This window comes from Silurus meridionalis, chromosome 21, assembly GCF_014805685.1.
Source record: "Silurus meridionalis isolate SWU-2019-XX chromosome 21, ASM1480568v1, whole genome shotgun sequence".
NCBI classification, from domain to species: domain Eukaryota; kingdom Metazoa; phylum Chordata; class Actinopteri; order Siluriformes; family Siluridae; genus Silurus; species Silurus meridionalis.
The window spans coordinates 18,870,811-18,893,945 of NC_060904.1; the positions used below are offsets into that span (position 1 = coordinate 18,870,811).

At 39.6% G+C, this 23,135-nt stretch overlaps 2 protein-coding genes across 4 annotated transcripts in view; both read right to left on the reverse strand.

Annotated features, from left to right (window-relative positions):
- The window catches only part of LOC124403738 (pleckstrin homology-like domain family B member 3), a 20,989-nt gene extending 13,055 nt beyond the window's left edge, over positions 1–7,934 (reverse strand). Inside the window, exons 1-2 of one of the 3 annotated variants that reach the window (XM_046877466.1) lie at positions 7,450–7,934; positions 1–211 (exon numbers count right to left, since the gene is read on the reverse strand). The exon at positions 1–211 is cut by the window's left edge and continues 100 nt beyond it. In XM_046877466.1, the coding sequence (XP_046733422.1) occupies positions 1–206 (206 nt within the window). In that variant the 5' untranslated portion in view covers positions 207–211; positions 7,450–7,934. Of the gene's footprint in view, positions 212–7,431 lie in introns of all 3 variants that reach the window. The other 2 variants (XM_046877467.1, XM_046877465.1) reach the window with 2 other exon arrangements.
- A 3,215-nt stretch (positions 7,935–11,149) lies between these two features.
- ethe1 (ETHE1 persulfide dioxygenase) lies at positions 11,150–22,547 on the reverse strand. The gene is made up of 7 exons (XM_046877479.1): positions 22,112–22,547; positions 21,385–21,529; positions 20,971–21,119; positions 20,747–20,876; positions 16,235–16,324; positions 15,940–16,054; positions 11,150–11,414 (listed from the first exon to the last, which is right to left on the reverse strand). The coding sequence occupies exons 1-6, from the start codon at positions 22,253–22,255 to the stop codon at positions 15,963–15,965; spliced, it is 750 nt and encodes a 249-aa protein (XP_046733435.1). The 5' UTR covers positions 22,256–22,547; the 3' UTR covers positions 11,150–11,414; positions 15,940–15,962.
- Positions 22,548–23,135: the final 588 nt, after the last annotated feature.

Consider the following 23,135-nt stretch of genomic DNA (forward strand, 5'->3'; position numbering starts at 1 on the left):
AGATGAGGAAGGTGTGCATTCACTCCACTCTTCGGCCTCAGACAGCTGACAGGAAAAACGTCTGGACTCAGCCCCTCGCTTTCAGTGCTGCTGCTGCCCTCCGAGTCTGATTCTGCCCCCGAAGAGGCGGAGCTTCTTCCATCAGCCCGCAGGTTGAGCCAGGGTGGAGTCCTGCCCTGCTCCCATTGGTTCTTCTGTGTGTCCATAACACCTGGAAGAAAAAACGAGAGACAGGGGAGGAGTCAGACTGTGGGAGGAGTCAGACGGAGGGTAGAGTCAGGGGTGGGGCTATTAGGAAGGAAAGGTAAAGTGAGGATTATAGGGGTGAATGATAATTGAAGGAGCAGTGAATGGGGGTTAAGGGGGTAAATAAGGGTGCGGGGGGAGGGGGTAAATAAGGGTGAAGGGGTAAATAAGGGTGAAGGGGTAAATAAGGGTGCAATAGAATTTTAGGTTTCCTTTAAAAATATCATTATAATGAATGTTTCAGGGTTAATGGCAGGTGAGAAGGTTGTGCAGAGGTCACGTGACTGCAGTGAGGGATTATGGGATTGTTTTGCGGGAATTTCCATCTGAAGGGTAAAACAGAGAAACTGGAAATTTGAACTGAAAACAGAAAGTGAAAAAGAGATGCGTCAATAAACACACAACACCACCAACGTGTACAACCTGAGGACCTTCATTACCTACCACATGTAGCTGTGTGTGTGTGTGTGTGGCTTTGATCAGAGACACAAAACACTGCTTAAAATAATCATTGTACTCCAGTGAACATCACACACACACACACACACACACACACACACACACACACAGTGAAAGAATACACTGCGTGGGAACAGAGTGCCAGTTTTCTGTCCCGCCCCTTACATGTCTGTCTTTCTGCACTCTGCCTTATTAGGAGATTACAGACTGTGTTAGGATAAAAATAAAACACACACACACACCACACACAACACAGCACAATAAATTAACTGATCAGATGAATGGTTCTGGTAATAAATGTTGTGTAACAAACACATTACAGAATTATGAGACTTTATAATGAAGTGTAATGAAACAGAGAGAAGTGTGTTACTCTGATTGACAGGCAGATAGAGAAAGACACACACACACACACACACACACACACACACAGATTCACATACACACACACACTTATATGGTGTGTAGTAGGTTATATATGTGTATGTAGTTGGTTATGTGTGTGTTGTGTAGTTGGTTATACAGTATGTGTGAATGTGTGTGTATGTAGTTGGTTATATGTGTGTGCATGTGTGTGTGTAGTTGGTTATATGTGTGTGTATATGCAGTTGGTTTTATGTGTGTGCAGTTGGTTATATGTGTGTGTATGTGTCTGTGTAGTTGGTTATATGTGTGTATCTGTGTGTATGTGTGTGTTGTTGGTTATATGTGTGTATCTGTGTGTAGTTGGTTTTGTGAGTGTGTGTAGTTGGTTATATGTGAGTGTATATGCAGTTGGTTTTATGTGTGCAGTTGATTATATGTGTGTGTGTGTGTAGTTGGTTATATGTGTGTATATGCAGTTGGTTTTGTGTGTGTGTAGTTGATTATATGTGTGTGTGTAGTTGGTTATATGTGTGTGTATATGCAGTTGGTTTTATGTGTGCAGTTGGTTATATGTGTGTGTATGTGTCTGTAGTTGGTTATATGTGTGTATCTGTGTGTGTATGTGTGTGTTGTTGGTTATATGTGTGTATCTGTGTGTAGTTGGTTTTGTGAGTGTGTGTAGTTGGTTATATGTGAGTGTATATGCAGGTGGTTTTATGTGTGCAGTTGGTTATATGTGTGTGTATGTGTCTGTGTGTGTTGTTGGTTATATGTGTGTGTATCTGTGTGTAGTTGGTTTTGTGAGTGTGTGTAGTTGGTTATATGAGTGTATATGCAGGTAGTTTTATGTGTGTGCAGTTGGTTATATCTGTGTGTGTATGTGTGTGCAGTTGGTTATATGTGTGTATCTGTGTGTGTTTGTGTGTGCTGTTGGTTATATGTGTGTGTATCTGTGTGTAGTTGGTTTTGTGAGTGTGTAGTTGGTTATATGTGAGTGTATATGCAGTTGGTTTTATGTGTGTGCAGTTGGTTATATGTGTGTATGTGTGTGTGTAGTTGGTTATATGTGTATCTGTGTGTGTATGTTGTTGGTTATATGTGTGTGTATCTGTGTGTAGTTGGTTATATGTGAGTGTATGTGTTTGCAGTTGGTTACATGTATGTGTGTGTGTGTGTGTGTGTGTGTGTGTTGTGTGTGTGTGTGTGTGTGCAGTTGGTTATATGTTTGTGTAGTTGGTTATATGTGTGTGTGTAATAGGATATATGTGTGTGTGTGTGTAGTTGGTTATGTGTGTATGTGTGTGTACAGTTGGTTTTATATGTGTATGTGTGCAGTTGGTTATATGTGTGTATCTGTGTGTATGTGTGTGTGTGTGTGTGTGTGGTTATATGTGTGTATCTGTGTGTGTAGTTGGTTATATGTGTGTTTGTGTGTGTTGTTGGTTATATGTGTGTGTGTGTGCAGTTGGTTATGTGTGTGTGTATCTGTGTATGCAGTTGGTTGTGTGTGTGTGTTGGTTATATGTGTGTATGCAGTTGATTTTATGTGTGTAATTGGATATATGTGTGTGTGTATGTGTGTGTAGTTGGTTATATGTGTGTGTGTGTGCAGTTGGTTGTGTGTGTGTATGCAGTTGGTTATGTGTGTGTATCTGTGTTTAGTTGGTTTTGTGTGTGTAGTTGGTTTTATATATATGTGTGTGTGTGTGTGTGTGTGTGTGTATGCAGTTGGTTATATGTATATGTGTGGAGTTGGTTATGTGTGTGTGTGTGCAGTTGGTTATATGTATATGTGTGTGTGTAGTTGGTTATGTGTGTATGTGTGTGCAGTTGGTTATATGTATGTGTGTGTGTGTGTGTGTAGTTGGTTATGTGTGTATATGTGTGTGCAGTTGGTTATATGTATATGTGTGTGTAGTTGGTTATGTGTGTATGTGTGCAGTTGGTTATATGTATATGTGTGTGTGTGTGTGTAGTTGGTTATGTGTGTATGTGTGTGCAGTTGGTTATATGTATGTGTAGTTAGTTACATGTGTGTGTAATTGGTTATATGTGTGTGTATGTGTGTAGTTGGTTATATATATGTGTGTGTGTGTGTAGTTGGTTATATGTGTGTGTGTAATTGGTTGTGTGTGCATGTGTGTGTGCAGTTGGTTATATGTGCGTGTGTAATTGGTTGTGTGTGCATGTGTGTGCAGTTGGTTTTATATGTGTGTATCTGTGTGTGTAGTTGGTTTTATATGTGTGTGTATCCGTGTGTAGTTGGTTATATGTGTGTGTGTAGTTGGTGACGTGTGTGTGTGTAATTGGTTGTGTGTGTGTAATTGGTTATGTGTGTATATGTGTGTGTGTGTGTAGTTGGTTAAATGTGTGTGTGTGTAGTTGGTGTGTGTGTGTGTGTGTGTGTAGTTGGTTATGTGTGTGTGTTTGTGTGAAGTGGTGTTAACTTTGGTACAAACTGGATTATTGTGCTGAGTGTAAGAAGGGTGGCATCACACCTGTCAGTCAATCTACTCAATAAGATTCATTCTCCGGATATTCCAGTTTTACAACCAACCAATAAAACACACACACACACACACACACACACACACACACACAATTAAATGATTATGTATGTTGATATGAAAAACAGTGTGTAAGTGAGTGGTACAGTTCTCACTGAGATGCTCACACCAGACCTGAGTGTGTGTGTGTGTGTGTGTGTGGTGTGTGTGTGTGTGTAATTGATATATGTGTGTGTGTGTGTATGTGTGTGTAGTTGGTTATATGTGTGTGTGTGTGTGCAGTTGGTTATATGTGTGTGTGTGCAGTTGGTTGTGTGTGTGTGTGTAGTTGGTTATATGTTTGTGTAGTTGGTTTTGTGTGTGTAGTTGGTTTTATATGTGTATGTGTGTGTTGTGTGTGTGTGTAGTGTGTGTGTGTGTATGTGTGTGCAGTTGGTTATATGTATATGTGTGTGTGTGTAGTTGGTTTTGTGTGTGTGTGTGCAGTTGGTTATATGTATGTGTGTGTGTGTGTGTTGGTTATGTGTATGTGTGTATGTGTGTGCAGTTGGTTATATGTATATGTGTGTGTATATGTGTGTGTGTGTGTGTGTGTGTTGTTGGTTATATGTGTATGTGTGTGCAGTTGGTTATATGTATGTGTAGTTAGTTACATGTGTGTGTAATTGGTTGTGTGTGTATGTGTGTATGTGTGTGCAGTTGGTTATATGTATGTGTGTGTGTAATTGGTTGTGTGTGTGTGTGCATGTGTGTGTGCAGTTGGTTTTATATGTGTGTGTATCTGTGTGTGTAGTTGGTTTTATATGTGTGTATCCGTGTGTGTAGTTGGTTATGTGTATGTGTGTGTGTGTAGTTGGTGACGTGTGTGTGTGTAATTGGTTATGTGTGTGTGTAATTGGTTATGTGTGTATATGTGTGTGTGTGTGTAGTTGGTTAAATGTGTGTGTGTAGTTGGTTATGTGTGTGTGTGTGTGTGTGTGTAGTTGGTTATGTGTGTGTGTGTTTGTGTGAAGTGGTGTTAACTTTGGTACAAACTGGATTATTGTGCTGAGTGTAAGAAGGGTGGCGTCACACCTGTCAGTCAATCTACTCAATAAGATTCATTCTCCGGATATTCCAGTTTTACAACCAACCAATAACACACACACACACACACACACACACACAATTAAATGATTATGTATGTTGATATGAAAAACAGTGTGTAAGTGAGTGGTACAGTTCTCACTGAGATGCTCACACCAGACCTGAGTGTGTGTGTGTGTGTGTGTGTGTGTACATTACAGGGTACAGGGTATAGTGACACACACATTCCTGAAGGGTGAACCAGTGTCGGGAAGGGGACGGGTTTGACAAGTCTGGGGAGCTCCACACACACTGTTCCTATTGTTGATGTAATTTTGTGAAGACGATTTCTCACGTTTATCATCACCACCACTTCTGTTATAACACCTTCATAATTCAGTTAAATTACATTTGTTTATGTGTATTGAGTTTTCAATAATGGACATTGTCTCAGAGCAGCTTTACACAGATACTGTGGAGATAAAAATGAAGTTGTAAATTTGTCCTGATGAACAAACCGGTGGCGACTGTGGTGAAGGAAAAACTCCTCCTCCTTCATAACCTTATTCTCTCATTTAGTACAGCGCCAACTTAGTGCAGCTCCCCGTCCAATCAGAGTGCAGCTCTCCATCCAATCAGAATGCAGCTCCCCGTCCAATCAGAATGCATCTTAATATCCAATCAGAATGCAGCTCCCATATTTAATCACAATACATACCATCATCATCCCAGTCTGTGTACTGTACACAACACACAACCACACACACACACACACACACACACACACACTCACAGTTTATCCAGATGTTCAACTCAGTAATTTTGACTATTTTTAGAAACCGCTTGCATTTTCAGTAAAGTTTTTCCTTGTAGTTAAAACACACACACACACACACACACACACACACACACACACACACACACACACACACACACACAAATCTTCAGAACCTCTGAAAAGTTCCATCACACTGATCAATCTAACTGTAATAACCATAAGTGCGATCTAGAGAACACAAACACACATACACACGTATACACACACACACACACACACACACACATACATGTGTACACACGTCCACACACACACACACACACACACACACACACACACACACACACACACACACACACACACACACACACACACACACAGAAGGACAGCCCACTCAGGACTCTACTGTAGAGTAAAAACTCTTTCAAAAATAAAAGTGTTCAGAAATTATTTTTATTAATGAACAAAAACTGAAGTCATTGAACAGAAGAAAAAGCCAGATCAGTATTTGGTGTGACTCTGTTTACCTGCAAAAGATCATCAATTCTTCTAGGTACACTTACCCACAGTTTTTAAAGGATCTTTAGAGGTAGTTAGTTCCAAACATCTTGGAGAACTAAGCACAGACCATCTGTGGATTGAGGCTCCTCAAATCCTTCTGTCACTTTATGTAATTTTAGATAGACATGATGATGTTGATATCAGGACTCTCCTTGTTCTTCTCTACTCAGAAGATAGTACTTAATGACATTGGATGTATGTTTGGGGTGTTGTCCTGCTGCAGAATAAATTTGAGGACAACCTCTCTGATAGTTCTGCATGACGGAGAAGTATCTGCCTGGATTTCTCAGCATTTAGGACACCATTAATCCTGACCATATCTTCAACTCCATCTGTAGAAATTCAGCTCCAAACCTGCAGGAAACCTCCACCATGCTTCATTCATTATTATAATGCCTTCCTCTACAGACAAATATTTCAGGTTTTGACTTCTGCCATTTTTGCCTCACAGTTCCTCCGTTTTCTTGCAGATTTCAGACAATGATCACTTCTGGCCAGACTTCTTCAGATAGTAGATAGGTGTACCTGGGTCCTACTAGTTTTTTGCAGAGGGCACTGTTGGACAGCTTCTGATGTTGAAGGAAAGTAAGCTTCTTTCACTACATTAAGTTTCCTTGGTTGTCCACTGTGTCTATACTCCTCAACATCGCCCATTTCTTGTGCCTCTTGTACCAAATCTTAAAAGCTTTTAGATCTTTTACTGGGAGACACTTTGCTGATGCAGTAGAAATCCTTTGTGTCTTGTTGCTGTGCTCAGTCTTGCAATGCTGTAGGACCTGGTACATGAAACTGTCTTCCACAATCCCACCTTAGTAGCAGTTTGGCTCCTCACCCAGTTTGAAGCTCCTCCACAGCTGTTTCTGTTTCACTTCATCACTGGGTTTCAACCTTCAAATTCAGATTCCAACTGATTATCATCAGCACCTGCTTCGGTTCATCACACACCTGACACTGATCCTACAAAAGTCCCTCACTTTGTGTAAGTGTACAGAGTGTGTAGAAGGAAGAAACGAAATCCATACGGTGTCACAACAAAATACTGATCTGATTTCGATTTTATTAAGTGATCAACAATTAAAACATTAATGATTGATTTAAACACAGCTGCTGAAAACAAAATAATACACACAATAACACACACACACACTAATGCAGTGTAATACACAACACTCACAATACACTGCCGTGATTTACACATGACCTGAGTACCAGCGTCCCGATAACACACACCGCCTATAAACCTGTCAGCGCGCGCACACACACACCTCTGATCTGCTGTAACACACTTCACCACATTAAAGCAGTTAAGCATTAAATCTTTCTAAACCGCGCGCACCTTCATGTAGCGTATATCACGTGTAACTTATATGACACACACACACACACACACACACACAGTTTAAACTGTGTATGAAGTTGTGAGTTTATAAACTAGCGGCAGAAACGCACCCGATCATCAGCACCTACCTGTTCCACACTTCCGGTTCAGTATTCCGCACGCGCTGGAGCAGAGATTTCCATGGAGCTCCACATTCAGGAAAAACCTCACAGTGAAGATCAGCAGATCTGCGTGAAGGCCACTACGAGTCCACGTTCCGGTTCCGATCTGTTTTGCGCAGCGGGGTTACTTTCGTTCACTTTACACGGCACAGCTCTGAGAGCGCGAGCACACCGGAGTGTCAGCACTGTCCGGGTTTAAAACACACACACACACACACACACACACACACACACACACACACACACACACACACACACACACACACACACACACACACAGGTGAGGCGGAGACTACCGGGTTGCCAGTTTTGAAGAAAGTGATCTAGGGTTGCCAGGTGTCTGTATTTTAGAAAAGCACTACTATTACAATGCCGTGGCAGAGGACTAGGATTTCGGCACGTCACTACGCCCGCAGTTTTTGACACAGCACCATGACTGATCCCACAAACCGTGCGGCCTGTTCGTGTGAGCTGTGCTATTACTTTTATAAGCATTCGCCACGCCCACTTTCGATCCCGTGCCCAAAACGTGCGTCTTTTTCCCCATAGAAAATGAATGGGGAAAATTTCGGCGCGTCATATCTCGACCCTCGAGCGTCCGTCATGCACGTACGGCATATCATCTCGTACAGGGTCCGGAGCGGGTCGCAACTATATGGTCCCGGAATTCCGGAGCCCTTTGGAATTCCGGGAATTCCGCGTCAAACAGGCCCCATAGACAATGAATAGGGGAAAACGGTTGAAAATTCTTCTACCGGTATTTGTTGAAATGATACAAATATGAAATGATACAAATATGAAATGATACGGCCGAGTGGCGAATTTTCTACCGGTATTTGTATCGCAATGATACAAATACCCCTGGCAAAGTGGGGCAAAACGGCAAAAACACCCAAAAATTCCAGGTTACAAGAGGTCTTGTCCGTTTTTTGGCTTTTTTAGGCCCCCTGTTCACCCGACACGCAAATACGGCATATCCACTCTTCCGGGCTGCCCTCCCGAACGTCCCAATATTTTGACCTGGGGGGTCAATAGCTAGGGGGCAATAAGTGCCCCATAGAAAATGAATGGGAAATTAAAATATCAAGCCACGGCTCAGCCCTCGATCGTCCGACACGCGCATACAGCATGTCCACTCGTAGGGGATCTGGAGCCGGTCACAACAATATGGCCCGGGAATTCCGGATCCGCTCGGAATTCCGGGAATTTTGCATCAAACAGGCTCCCGTAGACAATGAATGGGGAATCCGACCCGGGGGGGCGGGGGGTTAAAAATGCAGGAAGGGGACATGTGACATATCAACGGACTCAGCACAGCACAGACAGTTGCATTTTCGTCATATAGTGAGCTCACGTGACGTCACATCAAGCCACACCCACACCATTAGCTCGAATGGGGCACACAACAAACACGCTTGGAAAAGGGCGTGCGATATGTCAAAACGCTCGGCACGGTGGGGGGAGTTGAGCCCTGGGTGATTTTTGGCCGGCACTTTACAACATATGCCACGCCCATACCACAACCCTAGTATTTTACAGCGTCGCTCAACCCGCTCCGACCCGGACGTGTCACACATCAATCTGCTCGGTCCGGTCCCGGGAACCTCCGGTGGAGTGCCGTGTTGACGTGAGTCCGCGTTTCATCACCTCGAAATAAAAGCCACAAACCGAGCGTGTGAGGCATCGACACGCTCGTCTCTCCCAGTACTAAAACAACGCACACCTCTAGAAACAACACGGCCGGGGTGTCGAGTTTCGCACCGGCAAGCACTACTTACATTTTCTTCAGGAAATGTCCCGTTCTAGTTATGTCTACATTTACATTTGCGGAATTTAGCAGACGTCCGTGTCAGACAGGACTCTCTCTGGACTATGATGTTTGTGGATGATATTGTGATTTGTGGTGAGAGTAGGGAGCAGGTTGAGAAGAGCCTGGAGAGGTGGAGGTACACGCTGGAGAGAAGGGGCATGAAAGTCAGTAGGAGAAAGACAGAGTACATGTGTGTGAATGAGAGGGAGGGCAGTGGAGGAGTGCGGTTGCAGGGAGAAGAGGTGGAGATGGTGGAGGAGTTCAGGTACCTGGGGTCAACAGTGCAGAGTAATGGAGAGTGTGTTAGAGAAGTGAAGAAAAGAGTGCAGGCAGGGTGGAGTGGGTGGAAAAGAGTGATAGCAGGAGTGATTTGTGATAGAAGGGTATCTGTGAGAGTGAAAGGAAAGTTTATATGACTGTGGTGAGACCTGAGATGTTGTATGGATTAGAGACAGTGGCATTGAGTAAAAGACAGGAGGTGGAGCTGGAGGTAGCAGAGCTGAAGATGTTGAGATGTTTGTTAGGAGTGACGACGATGGACAGGATTAGAAATGAGTTTATTAGAGGGACAGTGCATGTAGGACGTTTTGGAGACAAGGTGAGGGAGGTGAGATTGAGATGGTTTGGACATGTGCAGAGGAGGGACATGGGGTATATCAGTAGGAGAATGCTGAGGATGGAGACACCAGGAAGGAGGAAAAGAGTAAGAACAAGGAGGAGATTTATAGATGTGGTGAGGAAAGACATGCAGGTAGTTGGTGTGAAAGAGACAGATGTAGAGAACAGGGGGGTATGGAGACGGATGATCCGCTGTCGTGCCCCCTAATGGGAGCAGCCGAAAGAAGAAGAAGCATCAGACGTTTTTGTCCAGAGCGACGTACAAAAGTGCTTTGAGTTGCCATCGATAAATAAGGTGGTACCAGTGGAGCAGTGCTGGTGCAGTGTGTGGTGCAGTGCGTGGTGCAGTGCGGGATGTGATGAGGTCACTGAGGTAAGATGGTGCTGGTCTATTTTTGGTTTGTAGGTGAACATTAGTGTTTTGAATCTGATATGTGCAGCTACTGGAAGCCAGTGGAGGTGCAGCAGTGGGGTGGTGTGGGAGAAGTTGGGCAGATTGAACACAATGCATTTTGGATCATTTGCAGTGGATGAATAGCGTTCAGGGGAAGACCTGCCAGCAGAGAGCTGCAGTAGTCCAGTCTCGAAATCAACGAAATCTCGAAATGAACAAGAACCTGGGCAGCCTGTGTGGACAGAAATGGTCGAATCCTTCAGATGTTGTAGAGAAGAAATCGACAAGAACGAGCCGCATTAGCGACATGTGGGAAGAAGGACAGTTGATTGGCCAGAGTCACCCCAAGGTTGTGAGCAGTGACTGAAGGGGAGAGCAGAGAGTCATAAAGAGTTATACTGAGATCCTGACCTGGAGATGAATCACCTGGAAACGCACTAATGTTCCCACTACAGACCTATGTGTTGTGTGGTTTTAACATCAAGAAGCTGTGTGTGTGTGTGTCAGTGTGTGTGTTTTAGGGTGGGGGGGGTGTGATGAAACCTGAATACTAGTATTTCCAGATTTTTATGACAGAACAATTGAATACACACACACACACACACACACACACACACACACACACACACCCTCATACACAAAAACACATAGCATTTAACCTAAATACACACACACACACACAAACCTTTCCACACACATTTACATAAATACTCTTGCACTCACACACGATCTGCAGAGAAAATGAAAGAAATGCAGGAGTGAATGTACAATTTGTGTCATCTGACTGATTTCACTTGCAAACTGTGTGTGTGTGTGTGTGTGTGTGTGTGTGTGTGTTTCCATGATGCAGTTTCAGAAACTCTTTATTTATGATGATGAATATTAACATGTTACATGAGAATTACTACATCATTACAAAACACGCTTCTATATAATAACCCTGTGTGTGTGTGTGTGAGAGAGAGAGAGAGAGTGAGTGTGTGTGTGTGTGTGTGTGTAGTTATATATTTATGTATAATAAAGTAATAATGTTTTCCGAACATTAAAGTGATGAGTTTCGTCCTCAAACATCATGAAGGCCACACAGCAGGTTTGCAGGAACGGCCACATCTGTAAACTCACACACACACACACACACACACACACACACACACACACACACACACACACACACACACATCTATAAATAACACACACATCTATAAATAACACACACACATCTATAAACAACACACACATCTATAAATAACACACACACACAACTATAAATAACACAAACATCTATAAATAACACACACACATCTATAAATAACACACACATCTATAAATAACACACACATCTATAAATAACACACACATCTATAAATAACACACACATCTATAAATAACACACACATCTATAAACAACTCACACATCTATAAATAACACACACACACATCTATAAATAACACACACACACACACAACTATAAATAACACACACATCTATAAATAACACACACATCTATAAATAATAATACACATCTATAAATAACACACATCTATAAATAACACACACAACTATAAATAACACACACAACTATAAATAACTCACACATCTATAAATAACACACACACACACATCTATAAATAACACACACACACACATCTATAAATAACACACACACACAACTATAAATAACACACACATCTATATAACACACACACATCTATAAATAACACACACATCTATAAATAACACATCTATAAATAACACACATCTATAAATAACACACACAACTATAAATAACACACACATCTATAAATAACACACACAACTATAAATAACACACACACATCTATAAATAACACACACATCTATAAATAACACACACATCTATAAATAACACACACATCTATAAATAACACACACACACACATCTATAAATAACACACACACACACATCTATAAATAACACACACACATCTATAAACAACACACACACACACATCTATAAATAATATACACATCTATAACACACACATCTATAAATAACACACACATCTATAAATAACACACACATCTATAACACACACACATCTATAAATAACACACACACATCTATAAATACACACACACACATCTATAAATAACACACACACATCTATAAATAACACACACACATCTATAACACACACACATCTATAAACAACACACACATCTATAAATAACATAACACACATCTATAAATAACACACACACATCTATAAATAACATCTATAAATACACACATCTATAAATAACACACACATCTATAAATAACACATCTATAAATAATACACATCTATAACAACACACACATCTATAAATAACACACACATCTATAAACAACACACATCTATAAATACACACATCTATAAATAACACACACACACATCTATAAATAACACACACATCTATAAATAACACACATCTATAAATAACACACACACATCTATAAATAACACACACACATCTATAAATAACACACACACACATCTATAAATAACACACACACATCTATAAATAACACACACATCTATAAATAACACACACATATCTATAAATAACACACACATCTATAAATAACACACACACATCTATAAATAACACACACACACACACACACACACATCTATACACACATCTATAAATAATAATAACACATCTATAAATAACACACACATCTATAAATACACACACATCTATAAATAACACACATCTATAAATAATAATACACACATCTATAAATAACACACACATCTATAAATAACACATCTATAATACACACACATCTATAAATAATACACACACACATCTATAACACACATCTATAATACACATCTATAAATAATAATAATACACACATCTATAAATAACACACACATCTATAAATAACACATCTATAAATAACACACACACACATCTATAAATAACACACACATCTATAAACAACACACACATCTATAAATAACACACACATCTATAAATAATAATAACACACATCTATAAATAACAACACACACATCTATAAATAACACACACACACACATCTATAAATAACACACACACATCTATAAATAACACACACATCTATAATAACACACACATCTATAATAACACACACACACATCTATAAATAACACACACACATCTATAACACACACACATCTATAAACAACACACACATCTATAAATAATAATACACATCTATAAATAATAATAATACACATCTATAAATAACACACACACATCTATAAATAACACACACACATCTATAAACAACACACATCTATAAATAACACACACACATCTATAAATAACACACACACACACATCTATAACATCTATAAATAACACATACACACATCTATAAATAACACACACACATCTATAAATAACATCTATAAACACACATCTATAAACACACACATCTATAAATAATACACATCTATAAATACACATCTATAAATAACACACACATCTATAAACACACATCTATAATACACATCTATAACACACACACACATCTATAAATAATACACATCTATAAATAACACACACACATCTATAAATAACACACACACACACATCTATAAATAACACACACATCTATAAACAACACACACATCTATAAACACACACACATCTATAAATAATACACACATCTATAAATAACACACACACATCTATAAATAACACACACACACACACATATAAATAACACACATCTATAAACAACACACATCTATAAATAACACACATCTATAAATAACATACACACATCTATAAACAACACACACACATCTATAAATAACACACATCTATAAATAACACACATCTATAAACAACACACATCTATAAATAACACACATCTATAAATAATACACATCTATAAATAACACACACACACACACACACACATCTATAAATAACACACACACACATCTATAACATCTATAAATAACACAAACACACATCTATAAATAACACACACACATCTATAAATAACACACACACATCTATAAATAACACACACATCTATAAATAATCTATAAATAACACATCTATAAATAACATACACACATCTATAAATAACACACACACACACATCTATAAATAACACACATCTATAAATAATACACACACATCTATAAATACACACATCTATAAATAACACACACACACACACACACATCTATAAATAACACACACACATCTATAAATAACACACACATCTATAAATAACACACACACATCTATAAATAACACACATCTATAAATAACACACACACACACACACACATCTATAAATAACACACATCTATAAATAACACACACATCTATAAATAATACACATCTATAAATAATACACACATCTATAAATAACACACACATCTATAAATAACACACACATCTATAAATAACACACACATCTATAAATAACACACACACACACATCTATAAATAACACACACACACATCTATAAATAACACACATCTATAAATAACACACACATCTATAAATAACACACACATCTATAAATAACACACACACACACACACACATCTATAAATAACACACACACATCTATAAATAACACACACACATCTATAAACAACACACACATCTATAAATAACACACACACACATCTATAAATAACACACACATCTATAAATAACACACACATCTATAAATAACACACACACACACACACATCTATAAATAACACACACATCTATAAACAACACACACATCTATAAATAACACACACACAACTATAAATAACACACACACACACACACACACACACACACACATCTATAAATAACACACACATCTATAAATAACACACACACACACACACATCTATAAATAACACACATCTATAAATAACATCTATAAAACACATCTATAAATAACACACACACACATCTATAAATAATAATACACACACATCTATAAATAACACACACACATCTATAAATAACACACATCTATAAATAACACACACATCTATAACACACACACACATCTATAAATAATACACACATCTATAAATAACACACATATCTATAAAAACACACACATCTATAAATAATAATACACACACATCTATAAATAACACACACATCTATAAATAACACACATCTATAAATAACACACACACACACACTATAAATAACACACACATCTATAAATAACACACACATCTATAAATAACACACATCTATAAATAACACACACACACATCTATAAATACATCTATAAATAACACACACATCTATAAATAACACACACATCTATAAAAACACACATCTATAAATAACACACATCTATAAATAACACACACATCTATAAATAACACACACATCTATAAATAACACACACATCTATAAATAACACACACACACACACACACATCTATAAATAACACACACACCTGTAAAAACACACACATCTATAAATACACACACATCTATAAATAACACACACATCTGTAAATAACACACATCTGTAAATAACACACACACAAATCTATAAATAACACACACACACACCTGTAAATAACACACACACATCTGTAAATAAACAGTAAACAGGAAGTCAGTACCGATCTTGGCGGTTTTGGAAGATTCAGGTTTTCATAACTTCCTCAAACTTCTCCTCAGAGAGAGTTAATCTTGGGTTAAACTTTCTCTCCTCCTCCACTGTGGACACGGTCTGTCCTGCAAACACCCCCAAACCCCCAACACCACACACACACACACACACACACACACACACACACACACACACACACACACACACACACATCATCTCAAACTCCTATTTTATACACAAATTTACAACAAATTACATAGGACTTTAACACACACACACACACACACACACACACACACACACACCTTTGTAGTCATGTGCAGGGTAAATCAGACAGTGTCCAGGTAACGTGAAGATTTTCTTGTGGACAGATTCGTAAAGTTTCTTTGCACAGCCTGAAATCAGAGAAAATAAAGTCACTTTACTGCCTCTGAGTGGCTGTGTGGGGTATTGCACACCAAATAAAGTGTGGGGCTGCGGCCCTCTAGTGGGAAATAAAGGCATGACAGGTGGGGCACAATGAACGGCAGGATTTATACAATTTTTTGGTGCTTTTCATTAATCTTCATTTATGATTTACTCTTTTAAAAATTAAGTTTATTCATTCAAACCAACCCAAACAAACTTCTTCTTTCGGCTTCTCCCATTAGGGGGCGCGACAGCGGATCATCCGTTTCCATACCCCCCCTGTCCTCTACATCTGCCTCTTTCACACCAACTACCTGCATGTCTTCCCTCACCACATCCATAAACCTCCTCCTTGGTCTTCCTCTTTTCCTCCTTCTTGGTGTCTCCATCCTCAGCATTCTCCTACTGATATACCCCATGTCCCTCCTCTGCACATGTCCAAACCATCTCAATCTCACCTCCATCACCTTGTCTTCAAAACGTCCTACATGCGCTGTCCCTCTAATAACTAATTTCTAATCCTGTCCATTGTCATCACTCCTAACGAACATCTCAACATCTTCAGCTCTGCTACCTCCAGCTCCACCTCCTGTCTTTTACTCAATACCACTGTCTCTAATCCATACAACATCTCAGGTCTCACCACAGTCCTATAAACTTTCCTTTCACTCTCACAGATACTCTTCTATCACAAATCACTCCTGCTATCACTCTTCTCCACCCACTCCACCCTGCCTGCACTCTTTTCTTCACTTCTCTAACACACTCTCCATTACTTTACACTGTTGACCCCAGGTACCTGAACTCCTCCACCTTCTCCACCTCTTCTCCCTGCAATCGCACCCTCCACTGCCCTCCCTCTCATTCACACACATGTACTCTGTCTTACTCCTACTGAATACCATTCTCCTTCTCTCCAGCGTGTACCTCCACCTCTCCAGGATCTTCTCCACCTGCTCCCTACTCTCACCACAAATCACAATATCATCTGCAAACATCATAGTCCAAGGAGACTCCTGTCTGACCTCGTCCTTCAACATGTCCATCACCACTGCAAACAGGAAAGGGCTCAGAGCTGATCCTTGATGCAGTCCAACCTCCACCTTGAACCAGTCTGTTGTACCTACTGCACACTTCACTGCTGTCACACTGTCCTCATACATGTCCTGCACCACCCTCACATACTTCTCTGACACACCAGACTTCCTCATACAATACCACAACTCCTCACTCCACCCTGTCATACGCTTTCTCTAAATCCACAAACACACAATGCAACTCCTTCTGACCTTCTCTATACTTCTCCATCAACATCCTCAAAGCAAATAATGCGTCTGTTACGCTCTTCCTCGACATGAAACCATACTGTTGCTCACAGATGGTCACCTCTTCTCTCAGCCTGGCTTCCACTACTCTTTCCCATAACTTCATGGTGTGACTGATCAACTTAATATTTCCCTGTAGTTACTGCAGGTCTGCACATCTCCCTTATTCTTAAAGATCAGTACCAGCACACTCCTTCTCCATTCCTCAGGCATCTTCTCACCTTCCACAATCCTGTTAAACAACCTGGTTAAAAACTCCACTGCATCTCTCCTAAACATCTCCATGCTTCTACCGGTATGTCATCTGATCCAACCGACTTTCCACTCTTCATCCTCTTAATAGCTGCTCTCACTTCCTCCTTACTAATCCTATCTACATCCTGCTTCACATCTCCACATCATCCAACCTTCTCTCTCTCTCATTTTTCTCATTCCAAACCAACCCAAACAAACAATAAGCCCAATAATGCAAGTAAATAAAAAAACAACAGTTCTTCTGATTTAGAATTTGACATTTCAATAAATGAGACATTTTTAAACTTGAAGTATTTTATGAACATTTTTTGGGGTGATAAAGGACAGGTGGGGCTTGAAAATAAAGTGTGAATGGCAAATAAAAGTTGAGATCATCATGATGGTGATGATGATAGTGGTGGTGATGATATTAGTGATGATGATGATGATAGTGGTGGTGATGATATTAGTGATGATGATGATGATGATAGTGGTGGTGATGATATTGATGATGATGATGATGATAGTGGTGGTGATTATATTAGTGATGATAATGATGATGATGATGATGGTGGTGGTGATGATGATGATGATGATGATGATGATGGTGGTGGTGATGATATTAGTGATGATGATGATGATGATAGTGGTGATGGTGATATTAGTGATGATGATGATGATGATAGTGGTGGTGATTATATTAGTGATGATAATGATGATGATGATGATAGTGGTGATGATATTAGTGATGATGATGATGATGATAGTGGTGATGATATTAGTGATGATGATGATGATGATGATGATGATGATAGTGGTGGTGATGATATTAGTGATGATGATGATGATGATGATGATAGTGGTGGTGATGATGATATTAGTGATGATGATGATGATGATAGTGGTGATGGTGATATTAGTGATGATGATGATGATGATAGTGGTGGTGATGATATTAGTGATGATGATGATGATGATGATGGTGGTGATTATATTAGTGATGATGATGATGATGATGATAGTGGTGATGGTGATATTAGTGATGATGATGATGATGATAGTGGTGGTGATTATATTAGTGATGATGATGATGATGATAGTGGTGGTGATTATATTAGTGATGATGATGATGATGATAGTGGTGATGGTGATATTAGTGATGATGATAATGATAGTGGTGGTGATTATATTAGTGATGATGATGATGATGATAGTGGTGGTGATTATATTAGTGATGATGATGATGATGATGATGATGATGATAGTGGTGATGGTGATATTAGTGATGATGATGATGATGATAGTGGTGATGGTGATATTGATGATGATGATAATGATAGTGGTGGTGATTATATTAGTGATGATGATGATGATGATAGTGGTGGTGATTATATTAGTGATGATGATGATAATGATAGTGGTGGTGATTATATTAGTGATGATGATGATGATGATGATGATAGTGGTGATGGTGATATTAGTGATGATGATGATGATGATAGTGGTGGTGATTATATTAGTGATGATGATGATGATGATGATAGTGGTGATGGTGATATTAGTGATGATGATGATGATGATAGTGGTGATGGTGATATTGATGATGATGATGATAGTGGTGGTGATTATATTAGTGATGATGATGATGATGATAGTGGTGATGGTGATATTAATGATGATGATGATGATGATAGTGGTGATGGTGATATTGATGATGATGATAATGATAGTGGTGGTGATTATATTAGTGATGATGATGATGATGATAGTGGTGGTGATGATATTAGTGATGATGATGATGATGATAGTGGTGGTGATTATATTAGTGATGATGATGATGATGATGATAGTGGTGATGGTGATATTAGTGATGATGATGATAGTGGTGGTGGTGATGATGATGATGATGATGATAATAGTGGTGATGGTGATATTAGTGATGATGTTAATAATGGTGATGATGATAATGATGATGGTGGTAATAGTGGTGGTGATGGTAATGCAGATGATGAGGGTGATGGTAATGATGATGGTGATAGTGGTGGTGGTGATAATGGTGATAATAGTGGTGATGGTAATGGTGATATTAGTGATGATGATGGTAATAATGGTGATAATAGTGGTGATGATGATAATAGTGGTGGTGATGGTGATGGTAATAATGGTGATATTAGTGATGATGATGATGATGATGATAATGATAGTGGTGGTGATGATAATAGTGGTGATGATGGTAATGGGGGTGGTGGTAATGGGGATGATGGTAATGATGATGGTGGTAATAGTGATGGTGATGGTAATGCAAGTGATGGTAATGATAGTGATGATGGTGATAGTGGTGGTGGTGAGGGTGATGATGATGGTGGTAATAGTGATGGTAATGGTAATAATAGTGATGATTGTAAAGATAGTGGTGGTGCTGATGGTAATTACTGTGATCTTCTACTTCTTCTTTCGGCTGCTCCCATTAGGGGGCGCCACAGCGGATCATCCGTCTCCATCCCCCCTGTCCTCTACATCTGCCTCTTTCACACCAACTACCTGCATGCCTTCCCTCACCACATCCATAAACCTCCTCCTTGTTCTTCCTCTTTTCATCCTTCCTGGTGGCTCCATCCTCAGCATTCTCCCCTCCCCTGGTAATTATTGTGATAATGATGGTAATAGTGGTGATGATGGTAATGATGGTGATGATGAGGGGGATGATGATGGTAATGATGGTGATGAAGATTGTGGTGATAGTGGTGGTGATGAGGTTGATGATGGTATTAACGAAGTTCAGTAAATAATCACATCAGTGTGTGTGTGTGTGTGTGTGTGTGTGTGTGTGTGTGTGTGTGAGACACAGACCTTGCTGGAAGTCAGTTCTCCCGCAGCCTCTGATCAGCAGAGCATCTCCAGTGAAGGCCATTGACTCGTCTCCTGCCACATATGTCACACATCCGTCTGTGTGTCCTGGAGTCTCTCTCACTGTCACACACTGGTCCAACATACACACATCATTAGTGTTAATAGTGTAAATAAATAATGAGTGTAAATAAATGCACAGTAAATAAGATGCTGTTCGTTGTTACGTATTTTCCGAAGGTAATAGCGTCCCCTTCTGACAGCAGAATGTCAGCGCGAGCACCACTGTGTTTTGAAATCGCGCTCTTCACCCCAAACAGTCGCTTCTTCAGCAGCCCAGTTCCTGTCACATGATCCGCATGGCAGTGTGTGTTCGCTGGGGGCGGAGTCACGCAGAAGATTATGAGTATAATATGACAGAATCCGACACAAACAACTTAATGTATAGTCACTATGAAGAGCACATGTTGAAGTCCCTAATGATCAGACTTAATAACACTATTTATTTATTTATTTATTTATTTATTTCTCTCTCTCTCTCCCCTTTCAGCCTCCTAACCCTGAAACCAGTTCCCTGTGAATATTAATTAAAAGCATTACTGTGTGTGTGTATGTGTGTGTGTGTGTGTGTGTCTATTCACCGGCGACAATTAGTTTCAGTTCAAGTTCTTCAATCAGCTTCACATCACGATCCACAGTCTCCAGAACCGGGTCAATCAGCACGGCCTCCCGAGAACTCGCATCTGCCAACAGGTACGTGTAGGTACTGCTGGAGGACTCAAACAACTACAAAACACACACACACACACACACACACACACACACACACACACACACATGTAGTAGCTTATGGGTTGCAGACTTCCTCATGTACAATACAGGCTACAGAGTGTATAGAAGTGCTGGGTGCAGAAGAATGGAGATGTTCTGTATGGAGATGGAGATGGCTGTAAGAAGCTGGAGAAAGTCTGAACCCTGTGGAGAGCAGGAGTGTAGGAACAGGGTGTGGTTTACTGTTCATCCACACTCACCAGATAAAACTTATCTTTATTACACTTCACATTCTCGAAGCAGAGACGGTCCAGATGAATGTGAGTTCAGAGTTCACATCAAATCCACAAAAACAACAATTCAGTGAGTTACAGCTGATCTTCAACTGTCAAGTTTAAACTTTCATGTTCACAAAAGTGCTTAATCATCATGACACGTGTGTGTGTGTGTGTGTGTGTAATAAACACTGAACCTGTGAATAGCTCCAGGTGTGTTTTCACTCTGACACTTTATTAAACCTGTTATAAATCCTGTAGGAATGACAGTTACGCAGTGTGTGTGTGTGTGTGTGTGTGTGTGTGTAAGAGAGTAACTTACCTGGCGAAACAGTAGTCCTTTATTGCACTCCATCACTCCTGTGTTCACTCCGAATGACCTCTTAATCTCACTCCTCACACTCCTCACACTCCTCACACTCCTCACACTCCTCACTGACAGACCCAGTACACCCAGTAAACCCATTACACCTGCTCAACCCGTCACACCACTGTACCGCAGATCTAATCAGGTGTGTGTGTGTGTGTGTGTGTGTGTGTGTGGACTTTCCTCAGTCGGAGTCACGCAATTACAATTCCTCCTGTAAAACCCTGACCTTCAACACGCAGCCAGAACGGAAGTCTTCTCAGATAATCTATTTTATTACATATGTTTGAGTTCTGAATTATTCTTAAATAATTCTTACATTATAATTTTCTCCCGCTGTCGCTTATTAACAAAAAATAACCGATTATCTCTCTAAACCCGGAAACAGCACCGAGCCAATCCGGGCTGTAATTATGCGCATGCGGGGTGGATCAGTGGGCGGGGGATGGTTGAGAGAGTAGAGACATTCGGTAAAATGTGACTTCAGTAAAAGTAAAATTGTCCCTTTAAACTTTCACTTGAGTTAAAGTTCTAAAGTTTTAGCCTTACAATTTACTTACGTTTTCAAAGTAAATTACTCAATAAAAAATGACCATAGTTTTGCAAAATATAGATGATGAAAAAGGAAGATATTTAAGATTGTAGTGAAGTTGTGTATGTGTATGAAGTAGTGAAGTTACAGTAAAAAAAGGGGATTAATGCTGTGTGAATCAGAGATATACAAACCCGATTCCTGATTCCTCTTTATTATGCGCCTAATGTTTTCTATGGGTGAAAGATCTGGACTGCAGGCTGGACATTTCAGTACCTGGATCCTTCTTCTACACAGCCATGATGTTGTAATTGATGCAGTATGTGTTCTGGCATTGTCATGTTGGAAAATGCAAGGTCTTTCCTGAAAGAGACGTCTGGATGGGAGCATATGTTGTTCTAGGACTTGGATATACCTTTCAGCATTGATGATGCCTTTCCAGATGTG

What these genes read in the sequence shown, in the direction of transcription:
- ethe1 (XM_046877479.1), bottom strand. Translation starts at nt 22,255, where the DNA reads ATGGGTTTACTGGGTGTACTGGGTCTGTCAGTGAGGAGTGTGAGGAGT. An exon ending in ACTGAAACTAATTGTCGCCG is followed by an intron (nt 21,120 to 21,384) that starts GTGAATAGACAC and finishes CTCCGCCCCCAG; the next exon opens with CGAACACACACTGCCATGCG. An exon ending in CCCTGCACATGACTACAAAG is followed by an intron (nt 16,055 to 16,234) that starts GTGTGTGTGTGT and finishes GGGTGTTTGCAG; the next exon opens with GACAGACCGTGTCCACAGTG.